The 19,770-nt window shown below is 41.6% G+C and overlaps 1 protein-coding gene across 1 annotated transcript; it reads left to right on the top strand.

The window, feature by feature from the left end:
* Window positions 1-6,939: 6,939 nt before the first annotated feature.
* wnt3a (wingless-type MMTV integration site family, member 3A) lies at window positions 6,940-18,679 on the top strand. The gene is given in 5 exon segments (XM_061084517.1): window positions 6,940-6,972; window positions 6,974-7,062; window positions 12,773-13,014; window positions 17,849-18,114; window positions 18,200-18,679. Coding segments are annotated over 5 exon segments (1,110 nt in total).
* Window positions 18,680-19,770: the final 1,091 nt, after the last annotated feature.

Consider the following 19,770-nt stretch of genomic DNA (forward strand, 5'->3'; position numbering starts at 1 on the left):
CTCCATGTGTGACTGGAATACCCAGTTCAGATTAGAGCGTTAGCCTGAAGTGTTACATTTCTTCGCAATTACAATGAGATTCCTCTGGGCATTGAGGTTAGTCTGTGCACTGACTATTTAAATGAGGTGGAATGTGCTGTAGGACGTTGATGGAGTTGAAGGTATTTTCCTTGAAATGAGCAATCTCCTAAAATGCATTTTAAAATTATTCAGTGAATAAGAGATCCACAAAGATGTGTGATCATTTAAAGTGAAACCAATTTATCTCAATGAATGTTAACCCCAAAAAATTGGGTTGTATTTTATACATTTTTTTTAGTGAAGAGCAAAGATTAGATTCCTCATTCCATCTTCTCGGAGTCGTATTAGCCTTGGTCTGACCTTGTCTTGATATCATATCCCTGGAGAGGAATGTAAATCGTATCCGTCCAATCCCAACCCAGTTACCACCAAACTCCACGTTCTCATCACCCCTACTCCGCTGCAGGGCCACATGATCTTTTGCATGTACCAGACATAATTTGTGGCTTAGGTTTGGAGGCTGACGGTGCGTCTGCGCCTCTCTGCTGTTTCAGGCGTCGGGGTGCAACATGTGCAGCGTTTCTCAGGACTGCTCAGGAAAAGTCTGTCCTCAGGGGTAGGAGAGGTAGCTGTTGTTTTTTAAAAACCTCACTACAACCACCGTCAGCCTCCTCCCCTGGTTTTGCCACGTCTTTAAAAGGGAGACAAAACGTAGATGGAGATTAAAGGAGATGAAAGAAGGAGGGCAAGGTGCAAAAAAAATGAAATCCCAACAAGAAAGTAACTAAATTAAGATGCAATACAAAGAGCTCTTGCCTAAACGTGTCTCCTTCATTCACCTTGTGTGCAGAAACCAAAACAGTAGTTGCAGTTTAAAGTAGAAGCACCTTGCTATCAAAAATACAGAGGAACTTAATCCCAGTGCTTTATTTGTGGCATGTAACCTATAGTCCGTGCACATTTTCTAGTGAAGTGTTATGACACACTTGAGCCAAATTGCATGTGAGCATGTGGTGGCTTGTCTGTTCTTGAGTGTTTAAGGAGGCACATCTAAGCTGCTGCTGTATAACTATGGGAGGAAACACGTAATACCCTCAATGCAAGGTGAAATGTTTGCTGAAGCGAAATTCTTGAAAAAGTCTTGAAAAAGGTCAAACTTTAATCTAGGCAATGGAGAAAATATGTTTCCCAAGGTGATTTATTTTATTTAAGTTTGTTTCGTCAACGTTTTCATCCCATTGGCAGCCAATAGCTTTACTCATTCATGCATTCATTACATTTCATGTCTTGCAAAAATTATATCAACATATGACATTGATTTCAATCCACAGGCTACTACCACAGGCCTATTATTTCCATAGCCTCATGATACAATGCAGTCTCTAGTTTCCCAGCAACCTGTGAAACACCCAGCGTGATGGTGTTTACAGAATCGCAATTTTCTATTTTCCCTTGAACAAACATGGCAGTTCATCCAGGTTGGCTTCATTTCATTGGAGAAAGCATCTGCAATGACAACGAAGTCTCAACAGTGAAAGTAGTGACATGCAGAGGAGTCGGGGCCAGGAAATTACAGGTTGCTCTACGCAGACAGAAGATATGGTAGATGTACTGTATATAGAATGGGTCATGGTCTTGACCAACAGGTGGTGATGATGGAATGGTATGATCTGCTTTGCTTAGCGTTAACGAAACAAGACAGAGTCCAGCTGAGCAGCTGTGGTCAGCGCAGCCTCCCTCTCAGCCAATCGTGACCTGGGATGACCTAGGGGAACATGTCATTGTGAGGAACAGTCCAGAGAAGAAGAGGAGGCCGGAGAAAGGTGGAGAAGTGGAGACTTTCTCTCAGTCTCAGCGGTTGATAAAAAACACAGCTCCCTGATATGACATGTAGGGCTGTTCCTGTGATTAATTCTGCATTGCTTCTTCTTGTTTTCTGGCTTCACCCCGCTGGTAAACTGTGTGACCTCAGAACTAACATGACTATCTGAGTCCCTCCAAGGAAAAACCTTGTGACCAGAGAGTCCCGCCACAGATAGTTTCAGACCTCAGTTGTCGAGAAAGTGAGACTTTAAAGAATACACAGGATTTGAGGTCTTTGGGCGTATATATACGCTTCCCATGCAATTAGATATTAGTTATCATTCTTTTCTCTTTAACTCCTTTCAGATATTACTGTAGCTGTAGTGGATACTGATTTATAGCACATTTGTGTGGCTAAAAGGAACTATAAACCTTTCAGTATCCATCGTATGTGTGGTGTTCCACAGGGATCTGTACTTGGTCCTTTACTATTGTCTATCTTCATGTTAATTTCTGTATTTATATAATTCTCACACCCAGCGCTCTTTTAATTCAAATGATCTCATAACGTATTTCAATTAGACTCAAATATATCAGACTTTTTTTATCAAATGCACAGATTATCTTTGTCTTAAATAAGCCTCATCATAGGAATATCATTCAACAACAAACTTTACTCTGGTCTTCATTCAAACACTGCTTCCAATTATTTCCATAATATGATCTTTTCTCTATGCAGGATTCATATAACTATCATCAAACTTTGATTGCAACTCTGCTAAACATTTAGCCTCATTCTCAGCTATACTGCTCTGCAGTGACGTGCCATAGAAATTATGTGAGCTCAAACACAATAAGTAAGACCACGGACTGTTTACATTACGATTTGGAAGTAGTCTCCCATGATTTGTCTTATCAGAAGCCTTTTTACACCCTGTATTACCAAGAGGCAAGTACGCGAGATAGGGACGTCAACGCTTGGGGTAATGCCCATCCTGATGATAAAGGCAAAGCAGAGGCCGACCCATTGCTTTGTTTCCCATTTCTGGAAACTGACGGACAAGTAAAAGGGGGGAAGTGATGAGTTATTTCAAGGTGTGAGCTTGTGGGGAGGGCTGCGTCTTATTCAGGCACAACTGTCCTCCCTTTTCTCTTGGGCAGATAATAGCTTGGATAGAGCTGGCAACACAAAGGGAAGCGTCATCGTTTATAAGTCCTGCTTCTGTTTCTCACTGAATACTTGATTGTTTTCAGTTGTCATTTACAGATAATAACATTTACAGTGACAATACATCTGAATACATCAAGTTGGAAAGCGTGAGCAAGATTTTAGATAATTTTTCTCCCAAAGTGTTAACATAAGGTCATGATGAAAACCCTATCAGAGATATGAAGTCTTAAATGTCAGTTACTCAAAATGTCATCTACAATAAATGATTCACAGGAGTAATTACAGTTCAACATTGAAGACGATAAGATAAGATGAACTTTAATAATCCCATTGGGAGAAATGTGTATCAATACAGCAGCAGCAGCAGCAGGCTATTGACCAGGTAGGTATTCAGTTTTACAGGAGGTGTAGTAGTAGTATTGAACATTGCATTGAGCAAAAGCTACATTTATTTTAAAGAAATATTTCCTTTAAAAGGGATTTGTAGTTTTACACTTTGTGTTTATGTATTCCTGTATCAATAAATCAGCATTTCCCTATCTTGTATGAACTATATGTTTTTTGTTCTATTTTCCAGCACTGAAACTATATATTATTAATCCATGGCAATGCTGACATCTAGTGGTGCTGCCTCATTTGCACACACCACAAATCTGTCACTGTTCAGTTCTGTACAGTTTCTTTCATCAAGTCTTTCATACGATTTGTTGCAACTTATTAAGACAAGTACAGCAAATGCATGAATGAGCTTTAACAGCTGCGTGGAACATGAGGAAAATATTCGTGGAAAGCCCAGTGAAGTAATGAGAATGTGATTGGTTCAATATTTGTGTACAGCATGATGTTAGTGCGGCTGCGTTGTGTCAAACACAGGGAGTCTGACTGAGGCCTGTGTTGAAGAGCAATGTCAAGGCTCACATGTCGAGCATGACTCGGCGCTAACAACATTTCGCTGAGTGACATCATCATCGCAGTGAGGTCACCGGTGGCAACCAGAGGTGCCATGATGCCCTTCTGTTTGCTCAGAGTGAAAGGCGGACTGGATGTACAGCAGAGACAGCGCGGTGCTAGTGCATGAAATGAACATGGAACAGCAACAATTTATTACTAAACTGATGATTTTCTGTTGATAATAAATAACTTAACTCACTCAACTTGTTTAAACATACTTAATTTAAATGTATGTAGGAGTTTTATCACCATTTTATGTGCAGTTATACAGTTATAAACCACACTAGTTTCACTTTCTGCTGTCAACTGCCACAAGATGGACGAGCATGAAATTGTTGTCATGAATTTAACCGCCTTGATGGTCTGTGTGCAAAAAGGGCGCACTATAACAATAATCTAACCTCTCACTTGACATCTGTAGGCTACCATGAGTTCTTTCTCATGTTTGGGAGGTTGAGGTGAGGGGTTTTCAGCTGCAACATGCAACTTCACCACTAGATGTCACTAAGTTCTACACACTGAACCTTTAAAGTAATATGGAGATGGTTGCAGACGAAGGGAGCAGTCTGACAGGTGTGAACTGAAGGTACATTTTGAAACAAAAAGCTGTAGTTGTGGCACTATTAGAACTGATGGCCACATCATAGCAAAGGCCACAGGTTTTCAAAGTGGCCTTTTCAGGTCTCCAAGCACTTTCAGGACATGACGGTTTATGGTATAGTTTATTTATGATGACAACAATTTGGCTATCTTTGCTGAGCGGGATCTTATAACATACTCATGATCAGACAAACTGAGACAAACAAAGCAAGTACACTAAGGCAGAGTGAGGGGATGATTTTGAAATTTATGAATAAAGATTAATATTGAAAAAATCCCTATGAGATGGAATTAAGATTAAGAATAAAGTAACAGTAAAGTAAAGTTTGAGACACTCAATCAAAATGCATAATTGTCACCACTAGATGGTGCTAACATCTCGCCTTCACGCTGCCTTCAGGGGCTGTGGGACGTGTGCTCTATGTCTCGGCCTCCTCCGGGCGAGTCAATAAAGTTTAGCACCTGAACACGTTTTGGAAATGAGATGACAGTGACTGACTTGACTGAACAAATATGACTGCAGGACATATCACAGGAGAAGTGAACATCTGGAATGAACGGTTCAGGGCCATGAAATCAAAAGCCAAAATATGAACAAGCTCATTTTAACTTAGGTCCTGCACTTGCTTACTAAACAGATGGAAACGTTCAGATTCAGAATAGTAGAGGAAACTTTAAAATAAAAAAAATTGTTAGAATAAAAAAAAATCTGAACAAAAACAAGCCCAAGAAAATAAAAAACTAATGGATTTGAAAATTTGTTTCTGTTGTGAAAACGACAAAAAACTGTATATATATATATGATCAAGTACTTATTCAATGCTGTACCGCCTATTAAACAATACAAGCTGATGTAAAGAAGAAGAAATCAGTGTTGTCAAGCAAAAATAATCCCCCTGAGTGAATCACTTCTGTTTAATTTAATAAAGCTCCTTTTGTTCGCTCCTGTACAAACATATTAGTCACTGATGTTACACAACTAGTTCCCTTTTTTAAACTTCAGATAAGCGTCAGTGGCTGTAAACGAAGCGAGAGGTTCACCTCCTGCTGAATCAGCCATCAACAGTCACTTGACTTTGAGAAGAGGCAACAGACAGAGCTTTTCCATTCAGACGCAATCTGAACATATATGCAGAAAGAAATAAGGACAGATAGATGGATAGATAGATGGATAGATAGATAGATAGATAGATAGATAGATAGATAGATAGATAGATAGATAGATAGATAGATAGATAGATAGATAGATAGATAGATAGATAGATAGATAGATAGATAGATAGATAGATAGATAGATAGATAGATAGATAGATAGATAGATAGATAGATAGATAGATAGATAGATAGATAGATAGATAGATAGATAGATAGATAGATAGATAGATAGATAGATAGATAGATAGATAGATAGATAGATAGATAGATAGATAGATAGATAGATAGATAGATAGATAGATAGATAGATAGATAGATAGATAGATAGATAGATAGATAGATAGATAGATAGATAGATAGATAGATAGATAGATAGATAGATAGATAGATAGATAGATAGATAGATAGATAGATAGACAGACAGATAGACAGATACTTTAATTAATGCTCAAAATATGGCCTCAGGATACTTTTATTTATTATTTAAGAATGACATTAATAACTTGTAGCATTACAAAAAGTAAAATAACACATTTTGAAGCAAAGGTACTGATTTCGTTTTTTTTAAATTCCATATATTAAAGAACAAATAAACGCACTAAGCTGCCAAATCATTTCCTTTCTTTATTTGATCTTATTTCGTTCTACTCAGCAGAGAAAAGCCCGAGGTTTTACGTCCATGCCACAGATAAAGCACCGCAGACCTCCATAATGGTCTCAAGCACTTCACACATATTTATTTCTTGCATTTTAGAAGCTTCAAGCCAGGGAGTGAAATCCGGACAGGTTGTTATAGCTACGCGATCCACAGGGGTCCCGATGTCTATTTAAAACCTCGCGGACCCTCCCTCTCTCCCCTTTAAACAACATTATATATCACACACACTGCATGCTAATGCGAGCGATTCCCAATGAGCCCTAAAACACATCTTTAAATTGAGTGTTGAGTTGAAGCCGCCCGACTCGACTACAGAGGGAACATATCATCAGAATTCCCCCTGTGGCAATACCTGCTGATTGGGTCCTAACGCAGCAAGCAGCCTTTAACTTTTAATATTTGCCTCCCGAGTGCTGCCACGAGTAGTCGCGACTGTTAGACAGGAATAAAAAAAAGAAGAAGAAAAAGCACCGGTGCAGATACCAGGCTTTTTTTAATTTTCTTTTTCTTTTTGGTTTGTTCTTGTTCTTCTTTTTCGTTTTGCTCGCTCCTCACTTCAAACCCCACCGTGCGCGCCTCTATGAGCGCGCATGAAGGTATTCTGCTGGAGAGGTTTTTGCGAAACTTTAAGGATGATATACCCGGGATGGTTCTTGCTGCTCTGTGGGCTATCGCATGTCATGGCAAGTTATCCCATCTGGTGGTAAGTTCTTTATTTTTTACTTCATGTCCCCGGACGCACAGCGACACGTTGCTATTATTGTTGTTATTTTGAAATGTTGGGAAGGAACCACGAGGATCCGCTGCTGTGGAGAGGGTTTTTTAATTTGGTTTGTGACAGCAGCGGGACGTTGAGGTGCACTGATGCTGAAGTGGATTTTCCAAACCTTAAATATGTGTATTAACTTCCTGACTGTAAAAAATATATGTGATAAATTCTCAAACTCTAGTTGAGAATCGAGCTCTAGTAAAAACTTTACTAGAGTGATTATCCTTACTGCTCACAGAGGACACAGACATTTGCAGCAGGAACAATGAAGTTTTAATTGGACAAATGCTCTTATTCAGAGATGCAGCAGGTGCAAAGTTTGTGTGTGTATGTGTGTGCACATACATGTAAGTGTCTATGGTGGGATGTGGGGTTCAAGGGGGCAGAACTGGGATGAAATGGTAAATTTGCACCTCACTTTATCCTTAATGGTTAGATGGTGTACGTGCACATACACACACACACACAGCCACACGGTACATGTTTAATGTAAGGTGTGCAACATATGACATGGAATAATTACATTATTATTAACTTTTCTTTTTAAACACTTCTTTCACTTAAACCAGACACAGATTGAGAACAAGTAGCAGCATTTGCACATGGACGTCTCAGTCCACCATTTTTGTTCCCCATCAGTTTTCTTACCAAAACTCCTCAGAATTAAAGAACTATTGATCATTCACGCTCACCCATTATTGAAGAATTTAACCTTCATGACACTGAGTTGTGTTTTTGTTGCATTTTCCTTTCTCTCTGGAAGCAACAAGTCCATACAGAGCGTGCAGCCTAATCATCACTCATGTCTAAACATAACTTCAAAATATTGTCACTGGTTTGCACAATTTTTCTTTTTACAATAAATATTTCACCACATCCTCTGGAGGAGCTTTTGTCTGGTTGGACACTGTTCGTGGTTCATCAGCGAACATGACTGTCGTTTATTGATTCTTTTTGCACTAAACAAACACGTGATGTCCTCTTTTTTTCAATGAACCATTCACTATTTGGCTCCAATTTTTGTGTGTACCCTAATGTGCTTCCCTTAATGGGTCCCCTGGTGGTATTACTGATTTGAAACTAATTACATGCTCAGCTGGAAGGAAATCCTGATGTAACAGCAGGTCCTCTGGTCCAAGAGATGGAAGAAAAAAAATGACCCAAATCAGTCGTCTTCTGGTTCTAGACGTCAGTTCATGAACAAAGTGAACTCTCCGACTAATTTAAACTTCAGTACGTGTGTAGAAAGTGTTTGTTTTCATCTGATTTAAGCTGGTTTTACTCCTTTTGGTTGGATGTCCGTAGACGTCCATGTTGAATTTCAGTCTCCATAGGAACTTTTCTTATTTTCTCTTTTGTGCAGCCAGTTATGAATGACACAATGGAAGGCAGGTTTCCATTCTGTCATAACCAAAACCCTGCAGCGAGTCCAGAATGAACCTGTGTGTTGATGGTTAGATTTTGGAGGGTGGGTCAGGTCAGAGATTGAACAATGTGGAGGACAAAAGCAAAAGAGGCGAGTAAACACGACAGGAATAAGTCGGCTTCTTCGTGTCCTTCTTCGTCGAGAAAGTAGCACATGAGGTCACCTTTGAGTTCTGACGTTTTCAGGTAATAGGCTACTGCAGTTTTTTTTCTTTTGCTTCATGCAAGACTGCTGATGTATTTTGTGTTTCATGGCAACTCATCCCAAGACAAATAACGTGGTTCCCTCTGGATTGCACTCAATGAGCCTGCATTGTCGCTCCGTTTGCAAACAGCATGTCAGTTATCTGAGAGCTATCGCTTCATGTAGAAAAAGCTACCGGGGGGGGGGGGGGGGCTTTGCTGACAGGAGCTGCTGAACTTGGCTTGGAGTTACCATTGGAGCTGCATCACACACAAGCCCTGCGCCACGGCAGTCTGAGGGGGCACAGCTCTGCACCAAGACAGGTTCATGTCTGTCTCTTTTTCGACCTGCCATGACATAGCCGGGCTGCAGACGCCACCCCGCCACCCCCTTCCCCAGTCCACCCCACCTTAGAAGATAAATACCTGGAGGTGAAAGCTTGCCGCACATTCCTTCTCCCAAACATATTCTCTTGATGTCAAAGTCGGCTCCAAGGCCCCAGGGCCCACAAGTAAAGTGGTAATTCTAAGGTACCCTGCTTGGGCTTGCTGAAATATGCATTAAACCTGCACTAGATACACTTAGATGAGAGGGGGAAAGTCTGCGCTGAGACAAAAAAATGATGTGATGTATGTTTTGCTTAAGTATTTATTTGTCACAGTTTCAACAAAGTGCGGGAATAAGTCTTAAACAACATTAGCTAATCCTGTTTGTTCACCAATTACACATGAACATCAGTTTCTCTGGAGGGCAGCTGAGGAGATAAATGGGTTTTTCAGAAGGAATTAGAGAGATTGAGGGGAAGAGAGCTCACTGGATGCCTGAAATCCAGACAACACACAAAATACTTGCAGCTATGTTTAAATATTTGTTGGAGCAGGTATCTAACAACACTGTTCTGACTGCAATAGCTCCTTAAAAAATCATAAATCATCCCTGGAACATGCCCGGCCTCCTCTCGTAGGACATTTCCTAACACAGGAAGACGTGGCATGGATTACTCAGCCCCACTGAGACAGAGACAGAGGAGTGAAGCAACCGAGGCTCCTTGACTCATGATGGGTCTGTGTCCTAAAATCCAAAAGGATGACCTGTTAGTGAAGCACGCAAAAAAGATTCTCACAAGTGTAGTCCTGCCGTAGGACCGCATTAGACCCACGGCCAAGAGTGAACTCCTGCGTTTCCAATCGAGCAAATCGTACGACAGATCAAGAGTTCTTCAGCCGCCTCGATCGGAGCTGATTTCAACTGTTGAGATGCCAAAAATTAAGTTGATGAGTGTGCGATGAAGACTCAGAGGCGCCACATTCTTCTGTGGAGCAAAAAGGAAGCGGAGAAGTTTTCGAGACGAGACTGACAAGGCACTAGTACTTAAAATCTGCAGGCCTCCAGCAAGTGTTTTCACTTCCTATCAGGCTCAATAAACCTCTCACTAGAGCTATTTACAGACATGCACCGAACTCTTGATATTTCCCTGAAATTTTCCAAAATGGTTGTTTGTAAGAAAGCAAATGTGTGACATGCTCTGGACATTTTACGGGGTTTTACGGAAGTTTTCCTACCAGCCCCTTGGTAAAATGTCTGGAAAATGAGCTCATGTGAGAATACAGAAGGAAAGTGTCGGGAAAATTCACAGCAAGCAAGTGTTGGCGACGTAGATGTCAAGTTGGAAAGACGACAAGACCCAAGGCCTGATGCCGACCTTGATGTGCTGTTAATAAACTAAAGGAGATTTCTACAGCAACGTTTACGTCATGTCCTGGCTCCTGGTTGCTCGACCAATGTGCTACCCCTAAATGTTCCAGTCATTTTCTTGCTGTTGTGAATGTGTTCTATGTGAAAGACAAAGTCCGGAAAATATTCAGAAATCGTGTCTTCTTCTTTTAGAAAACGGCAGATGATAATCTGTAAAAAAGTTGTGGTACATTGGGTCTGTTGAGTGCATTTGGCTCGAAACAAAAGTCTTCACCAGTCTGGGTTGTGTTTTCCTCTGGTAGTGATGTGCTTCAGAGAGCACGGACTGACAAGGGCCACAGAGAGGTCAATTTGTAACAGCAGTGCCCTTGTTTACTCATGGATGTTGTGGACAAACCTCAGACAAATGTGATTTCCTCTGGAGGCATTTTCAACCTGCCTTTACTTGCATACAGGATGTCTCATTTATGATTAACTAGTGTCGTCTAGTCTGTGGAAATTAGGCGAGAAGTAACGTTAAAACCAGTGTGACCAGGTCACTTACAAGGTCAGATGGTAGCTTACACTCACTTTGACACCTGACAGAGAATAATTAAACTGTTAGCTTAAAAATGGAAGGAAATCAGCCTTAAAATTTGGGAACATAATTGAGGTATTCGGGGTCAGCATGTTGGAAGGCATCAGAAACCGTCTGACAAGGGTCATGTTGCTGAAGAGCTCCCTTCTTGACTCGTAATGTTTTTGGGAAAGCAGCCCGGGGCAAGTGTCAGGGGGTTTACTTAATCTTGTTGTGATCAGCGATTAGTCTTTGAACGATGGTGAACAGGTCAACAGATAGTGAGCTAAAAAGGCTGCACACCTGCTCTGGCTCCGACTTTGTGCAACAGCTACAGTAGCTGCTGTCGAGCTGGTACTTCTGAGGGAAGGAGCATCAGACGACCGCTCACACTGTTTGTTATTTAATTGACAGTTGATGTGAAGTGAGGACCTGTCTGCATTGCCAACAAGCTACTTTGTAACCACTCGGCAGGACGTTGCCAAAGATAATAGGAACTGTGCTATTAAATGATCAAGTCGTCAAAATACATTTCAATAAAACGGAACATCTCAGGTTAACAGGTCACGTATTTATAGAAAAAGTATTATTTGTGGATAGATAGATAGATAGATAGATAGATAGATAGATAGATAGATAGATAGATAGATAGATAGATAGATAGATAGATAGATAGATAGATAGATAGATAGATAGATAGATAGATAGATAGATAGATAGATAGATAGATAGATAGATAGATAGATAGATAGATAGATAGATAGATAGATAGATAGATAGATAGATAGATAGATAGATAGATAGATAGATAGATAGATAGATAGATAGATAGATAGATAGATAGATAGATAGATAGATAGATAGATAGATAGATAGATAGATAGATAGATAGATAGATAGATAGATAGATAGATAGATAGATAGATAGATAGATAGATAGATAGATAGATAGATAGATAGATAGATAGATAGATAGATAGATAGATAGATAGATAGATAGATAAATAGAGTACCTCTTATCATCAAGACCCATGAATTGTTCTGTGAGAAATCAAGGTTGCAATGTTAAAGAAAGTGAAAAGAAAAGTCTGTGGATCCACCAAGCACAAACAATCCAGTGATACAATGGATAGACCTATATCTCAATTTCTATGATTACTGGTTACTAAAAGTCCTAATTGAGAGAACAGAGAAAATAAAGACAGAAAGACGAAGAGAAAGCAATAAAAGCAGTGAGACAGAGAGATGTAATCAGTGAACCAAGTTTGCACTTGTTGTATCCCAGAATACCTTCCTCAAAGGAAAGGGGCTGGGTGTGGGGGAGACTCAGTGTAACACTTAATACACTCTCTGAAGTTTCAGTGTAGGGTTTGCACTCTTATTACCCTAAGCTGAAGGCCTGTTAAGTGTGCGGACAGTTAATAACAAGGTGTAGTTTTCAGAGTTGTCAGCTTAAGGTCTATGAAGACCTCGAGATGCATTGTGGACTTTCATCTCAGACAGAAACACTGGCTGCCTCGGCGGTGGCAGGGCTGCAATTTCAATGCACACAAAGGCCAGGTGTCTGCAGAGAGGGTAGTTTGAGGGATAAAGGCTGGACCCTAATGGCAGTATCAAGATACAGCAAATAAATAAACACAATCAAACAGACGTAAAATTACCACGCGCCTCAGGAGACTTTGACTTAGCTGGAGGTAAATCAATAGACGCAGACACAGACGTGTGGTAAAATAAGCTCCTGCTGTGGAAAAGCACTGATGTTGTGACTTCTGCTTCTCCTCTAGGTCACTAGCAGTGGGCCACCAGTACTCATCGCTGGGCACCCAACCCATTCTGTGTGGCAGCATCCCTGGTCTGGTGCCCAAACAGCTGCGGTTCTGCCGGAACTATGTGGAGATAATGCCCAGTGTGGCCGAGGGGGTGAAGATTGGCATCCAGGAGTGCCAGCACCAGTTCCGAGGCCGACGCTGGAACTGCACCACAGTCACTGACAATCTGGCCATCTTTGGGCCAGTGTTAGATAAAGGTAAAGGTGTTTCTCCTAAAAGTTCTGACACATATAAGAGCTTTATTTCCTGCTATTTTCTATCATGTAAATAATTTGGTGACTTCAGTAGTAGCTTGATGATGTCTGAACCCGATGCCCCCAATGTCTCTGGCTCAATGTGTCTGGATGTTATACCGCCTCCGAATTTCCTGAAAGGTTTTCAAACTAATGCAGGTTAACTCTTCCATAAACAATCCAATATTCTTATTGTCGTACATTTACAATAGAAAAGCTGCATTATCTGCGTATCCTCCGTTACACTCAATCAAATCCTTTTTTAAACAGACTTTGGGCTGAAGCATGAAATAATGTCCACGGTTAAGACGAGTGAGTGAGTTCTCTAGAAGGAAATCCCCTTTGATTGTTCCTCTGTACTTTCCCCTGAAGCGACAAAAAGCAAACTCTTAAAAAAGATTTTAAACTGAGTTACACACTTTTCCCAAATACATGTTCCCCACTAGATTTTCTGATTACGAGTGCAGACATATTCCATGATGTACATCAATTCATTGTCTAATCGTGGGATCAGACTGTAGAAATCCCCACGGTGCAATACAAAATTCGAGAGAGAAAAAAAACACACACAAGCGCAGACACAGACTCACAAAACCGAGCAAAAAAATACTTCAAAATCCACATTTAACTGTATTCAGGAGTTGGGAGGTTGGAAATAATCTGAGAATTTCAATGTCATACATTTTTAAGTAATAATTTGACATTTTGAGAAATTCCTACACAGAGTTAGATCATAAGATTCCCTGCAGACGGATAGCCCTGCACACAAGTGACATTTCTACATAAGCATAAGGCTTTTTATGCCTTCAGCAAATACGTGTAAAACACTTCCTGTTTGAAAATGAGTTCAGAATTTGAGCTGTGTGGGGAGGAATCCCGGCCTGTCACCCACTTTGCAGACGGCTGCTATTAACGTGGGGTGTTGGAGGTTAGCTGGGGCAATTGCTTTTAATAAACTCCCTGAGCCAGTTGATAGAAAAGGCTAGGTGGCTAACGATGGGGGTTCTCAATCCGAGACCCTTTTGTGGTGCAAAATGCCACCGCATCTCTCCCATTGCCTCCCCTCCCAGGCCTAAATTGCAGGGGTACTGAGAGGAAAGAGGAGGCAGCTACTGGGCTTTAGTAAATCATTTTGATTGGATTAAGGTCACTGAGGCCCTTAATAATGTGAGAGGTCAAAGTGGCTGGATTAAGTGCCTTTGTCAGGGGCCGAGGAGAGTGACTCAGGGGCTCACAGGCCTTTGATAGGGCTTAGTAGGAGAGGGCTTCCATTTCATTGGATTTGATTGATGCTGGTGTTTGTCTGTGCTACGGGGCCATTGTCCTCACTGGTGTCTGTTTGTCTGCGATTCAGACCGGTGTGTGTCAGTTTCCTCCTGCCTTTTTTTGGGAGGGGGGGCAAAGCTGAAAGGAAAAGTAGGTGCCTTTATTGGCTTCGGCAGCTTAGTTCCTATCATTTAGCCCATCACTGTCCTCCTCACCTTCACCGGGGGCATTAGTTGGTTTTACAGACGTGGATTATGCACTAGGAGAATTAAAAAAAGGTGCTCATAGTCGAAGAATATTAAAAAAGTTTAAGGCAATCCTGAACTGAAAACTGAAAACCTTTTCCAGTTTCTGCTTGTGGAAATGCGTACTCCTCCCTGGAGAGCAGACTTCTTCTTTCTCTTCAGCATGTTCTCGCTCCCTTCCACATGGTGCAATCCTCTCCCTGTGTTTCTCTCTCACTCCACACCCCAAATCACGAGCCCTACCTCCAGGCTATGTCTGCGTCAGCGCTCATTAATTTACATTAAGTAAAGTGTCAAAACATGCTCTGCTGGAATCTGCCCGTGATGAAAAGTAAAAATCTGCACAGGTGTTCTCGGTCCGAAGAGCCGATCCCAGCGCTGTTTCGGCATTCTTGGTATTTGCTGAACAACGACCTGCTATATGGGTGTAATCATTCTCCAGTTTATGAGTCATATGATGGAATTATAAAGGTCAACGTTGCTATACAAAGTGGATGGTCACAGCTTCACAGGTGTTGCCACCCAAACAGGTTCAGACATGCATCGTCACCGCTCTACCTGAAACCATTAAATTAAAATGAAGGTCAAAGGAAACTGCTATTACGTAATGTGTAAAGCATGTAAGGGGGACGGTAAAGGTTTGAAACCGTGGTCACCAGGACTTATCTCACTTTCATTTCCTTTAGGGAAACCTAAACATCAACCTAAATCAGTAAGTCCCATCTTAACTAAAAAAAAAAGGTCAGGGGGTGTGGGTTACGACCTACGACCTGAGGATGAGAAAGTGTAACTATTTAGGATGAGCTAAGAGGTCTCTGCTTTTCATGAGACGTATGTCTCACCATGCTGGGGGAGGGAAACTAGCACTCCTGTTTATCATTAACTCTGGGCAAGAAAGAAAGAAGGGGTGTGGTAAATGGAGTTGATGGGGGGACCTTAGCCCTGCTCCCTGCTGTGCACTGCTCAGAGCACAATATCTTCGCAACCATGAGATTAAGCAGGAGAAAAAGTGCTTTTCCCCATTCACACGCCCTTTAGATTGTTTTATTAAACCATTTGAATAGGGATTTCCCCGTCTGCCGACAAGCGGGGTCCAGCCAATGCATAGTTCTCTGTTGCTATGACTTAACTTGGTCTCCACTAATCACTGGCCAGGGCAAATTTCATATAAAATATCTGGGGCCATTGTGGGACTAACACAGCGTGACAGTGGCCGCACAATAGGGGATTCAACCCCCCAGCAGGTTGTAGGGACCACTTGGCCTGCCTGGATCTGGCTAGGTTTGGCGGAGGAGTATTGTTGGAGGACAAGTGTCCTTAAATACCTTAAATTGGTCATAAAACTAAGCAAAGCCATGGCACTGATGTAAAAACTGGTGTTTCCAGGTGAAGGAATGCCATAGGTGTATTTATGATGACAGCTTGTTATAGGAAAAACCAAGCGTATAGTCACTAGTTGTTTGATGAAGTACAGTATGTGTATGTACGTCACGCTTGGTTAAAAATGTTTCATGGCACCAGTAACCTACTAAGGTACCGAGGTCAATGCAGAGAAAACGGATGGTCTGCATTGTGCAAAATATTTTTGGAAGCATTTAGCATTTGAAAAAAAAAGCATTTGTTATCATCAACTCAAAACAAATTTTACTGTCATAACTGTTATTATTCACTAGAATGGAAATCAGTGCACATTTGTAAGTGTGGGATAATCACAAGAAAACCACAACCTCCTAAGAAACCTACTTAAATAATCAGGACATATTTAATTTGCCCCGAACCTTTTCTTTTGTTCATCGCATCCCGAGATAATCCTCTTTTCACCAATCCCCTCTTGCACTGTGAAGCATCATTGCCAGTCATCCGTGAGGTTACATTTCCAATGGCGTTCCCCAAGGTTCTATTATTGGTCCACTATAGTTCCTATTGTTATAATCATGATCATCAGTCTGCGATGCACTCAACAATTTAATTATATTTCCTTACTCACGATCTTATCGTGTATTGCAGAGAAGAATCTAAATAAACTCACAACCAGATCTTGGGGAAAATAAGCTAATACATCAATTCACTCGCAGCTCAAAACTTTAATACTTGAAACTCATACACTTGGTTGCTTTTAGATGATGCACGATGATATGTGATTAATCACTCTAAAAAATACTTCATGCTGTAGCTTTCCGTTACCATGGTTGCAAAGAAAATACAACACTATCTCTGTAAAATGATCAGTGGGGGGTGGAGCAAGGAGAACAGAGGTTCATATGTACCATTAGTGTGAACATTAATAAACTTGTGAGCACTGTTAAGTGGCTGGTGGAGGATGCCAGTCGACCTTTTCTCTTGCATCATTGTTTCTAATGCCCTTTAGTCCTCAAACTGGTTGGAACCTGCTACAAGGGAGGTGCTCCTACTCCATTTAGCTCTATACTCCTCCCTTGTTTCTCTTCTTTCTTTCTCTGTCATTCTTGTCTTTTGGACAGAAGCATGCGCTTGCATACGCAGTGCCTCTTTTCTTTCTGTCCCAAACACACAAATTACACACACTCCCTAACTATTGATCTTTTACCACATAAGTTTATCTCCAGACTCTCTCACATTGTTAATTGTTTACCCGCGGTGTTTCCACTTTCTTGATCTTGGTCTCCTTTCTTATTATTTTGAGCAAGACCGTACACGTGCATATATTCGAGGCAACCTCCCTGCAATAATGAGTCCTGTTAAAGCAACAAATGCTGAAGCATGCATGTCTTACCTTCTGTAACTGTTGTTTGGGATTGCATATCTGGACACTACAGTCCCATCTCCATGTTGTGTCTATGACTTGTCCCCCGAGTGTGAGGCCGTTTCCTAACCTTTCAAAAGCTTAATTGAGTCTCTTAATTATAGGCCTGTCAGACCTGTCTCTTCCTCTCATCTCTCTGGAAGATCCTGATCCCTCTGAGTCATCGCTTAGCTATGTCAGACAGAGACACAGAGGCCTTTCGGGTCTTATTCAGAGACAGGACGATTGATGTCTAGGCTGACTGAACCCACACACTGGTACACCTCAGTGGATATGACCTAAAGACATGTAGCTCATCATAGTAATGGGATCTACTCTTTAGTGTGTATAGTTTGTTTGTGTTGTTGGGTTGACAATCATGCAATTACACAAGACCAAACAGAAACAGATGAGAGGTGGTGACCTACATACTTATATTTTCTTTCAACTTCTACAGAGGCGTTTCTCTGCAGGTTAGTTTTCCAAATGGTGCGTTTCTAACAAATGTGTGTACTTCTTCCTCCAGCCACTCGAGAGTCCTCATTCGTTCATGCCATCGCCTCAGCGGGAGTGGCATTTGCAGTGACCCGTGCCTGCGCCGATGGTACAGCCACCATCTGCGGGTGTGACACGCGCCACAAGGGCCCCCCCGGTGAGGGGTGGAAGTGGGGCGGCTGCAGCGAGGATGTGGAGTTTGGAAGCATGGTGTCCCGAGAGTTTGCCGATGCGAGAGAGAATCGCCCGGATGCACGTTCAGCCATGAACCGCCAGAACAATGAGGCAGGAAGAATGGTAGGTTTTCTAACTGCTCATTTTGCAGATGGTGTTGTGGCAGCTTTTCTACTTAATTAACACGTTCTTTTTTTTTCATCCTTAGTCCCTCAATGACAACATGTTTCTGAAATGTAAGTGCCATGGTCTTTCGGGTAGCTGTGAGGTCAAGACTTGCTGGTGGTCTCAGCCTGACTTCCGAGTTATCGGTGACTACATGAAGGATAAGTACGACAGCGCATCCGAGATGGTCGTAGAGAAACACAAGGAGTCCCGCGGGTGGGTGGAGACCCTGAGACCCAAGTACAACTACTTCAAGCCCCCCACAGAGCGTGACCTGGTTTATTATGAGAGCTCACCCAATTTCTGTGACCCTAATCCCGAGACCGGCTCCTTTGGCACCCGCGACCGCGTCTGCAACCTGACGTCCCACGGCATAGACGGGTGCGACCTTCTGTGCTGCGGGAGAGGCCACAACACCCGGACTGAGAAGCGAAAGGAGAAGTGCAACTGTATTTTTCACTGGTGCTGCTATGTCAGCTGTCAGGAGTGTGTGAAAGTCTACGACGTACACACCTGCAAATAGGGCTGACATGGTTCTGGTACTTTCTCTCCAACATTTAAAGGCAGAAGAAATGAACTACACTGACTTCGCTACAAGACACGAGAGACTGTGAACTTGTCTTGCCTGTGCCTGGACTCCAGCGGCGGAGATAACGGCCTCGTTTTTGTGCTATGATGCTGAGGAGCCAATCTCTGTCATAATCAACTGATAGATGACAGTTGATCACAAAGCATCACCCGTTGGAACTCTGACAGTGGTGACCATGACAACAATGTGGATATCTATAGAAATGACGAAAAAGGTTTTCATGTACTGACGTAGGAAAGGGAAAACTGTCGCCTGATGGACGAACACCATATTGGTGATTTTTGTTTTTCTTCTGTGTTCCAAGTAGTTTGTTGAGAATGGTACAGCACTGCCAATGTTTCAAGTCTATAGGGCAAACGATGAAAATGTCACATGTTCAATAATCATTTGTTTCTGCCACACAAAACAAAAAGTGACGACAGACACTCAACAGCATGCATTCTCCTCCTTCAATTTTTATTAGTAGACGTGTGTTTATCTGAACACTAACATTGTCATTGTGCGAGTGAGTATTTTGTTTCATCGTCTTAGTGTGTAACTGATGTTTGGGTAAGAATGCACTTGCACCTGAGTGAATGTAGTTTTTATGCTGTAACGTGTTTACATGTTCACAAACTCTTAAGCTAATGAGTTAATATCTGCTTTAAATCACTAATTTCATCTGAGATGTAGACATGAGCCACAACCAGCGAACATTGGCAAAGCAAGAATATACACAAGCTGTGTCTCAGTTCAGAGGCTGCATCCTACGGAGGCTGCGTTTTAACATTGATAAATATGGTTGAAAAATTCATCCTTAAATCCCAGAGAAACAATTGCTCCAACGGCTGGATCCTTCTCAGACCAACCTATCCCAGAATTAATTCTGCTATGGTGGCCATTTTTCAAACAGGTAATGGAGCAAGGGACAAGAGGGTCGGTCCTTGAGTATCAATCTTCAACTCTACAGATCAGCAAACGGTAAAAAAAAAAAGCAGAATTAAAACTCTCTTCTGTTGACCGTCTCATTTCCTTTTGGTTTTGGT

This window comes from Limanda limanda, chromosome 13 (assembly GCF_963576545.1).
Source record: "Limanda limanda chromosome 13, fLimLim1.1, whole genome shotgun sequence".
NCBI lineage: Eukaryota > Metazoa > Chordata > Actinopteri > Pleuronectiformes > Pleuronectidae > Limanda > Limanda limanda.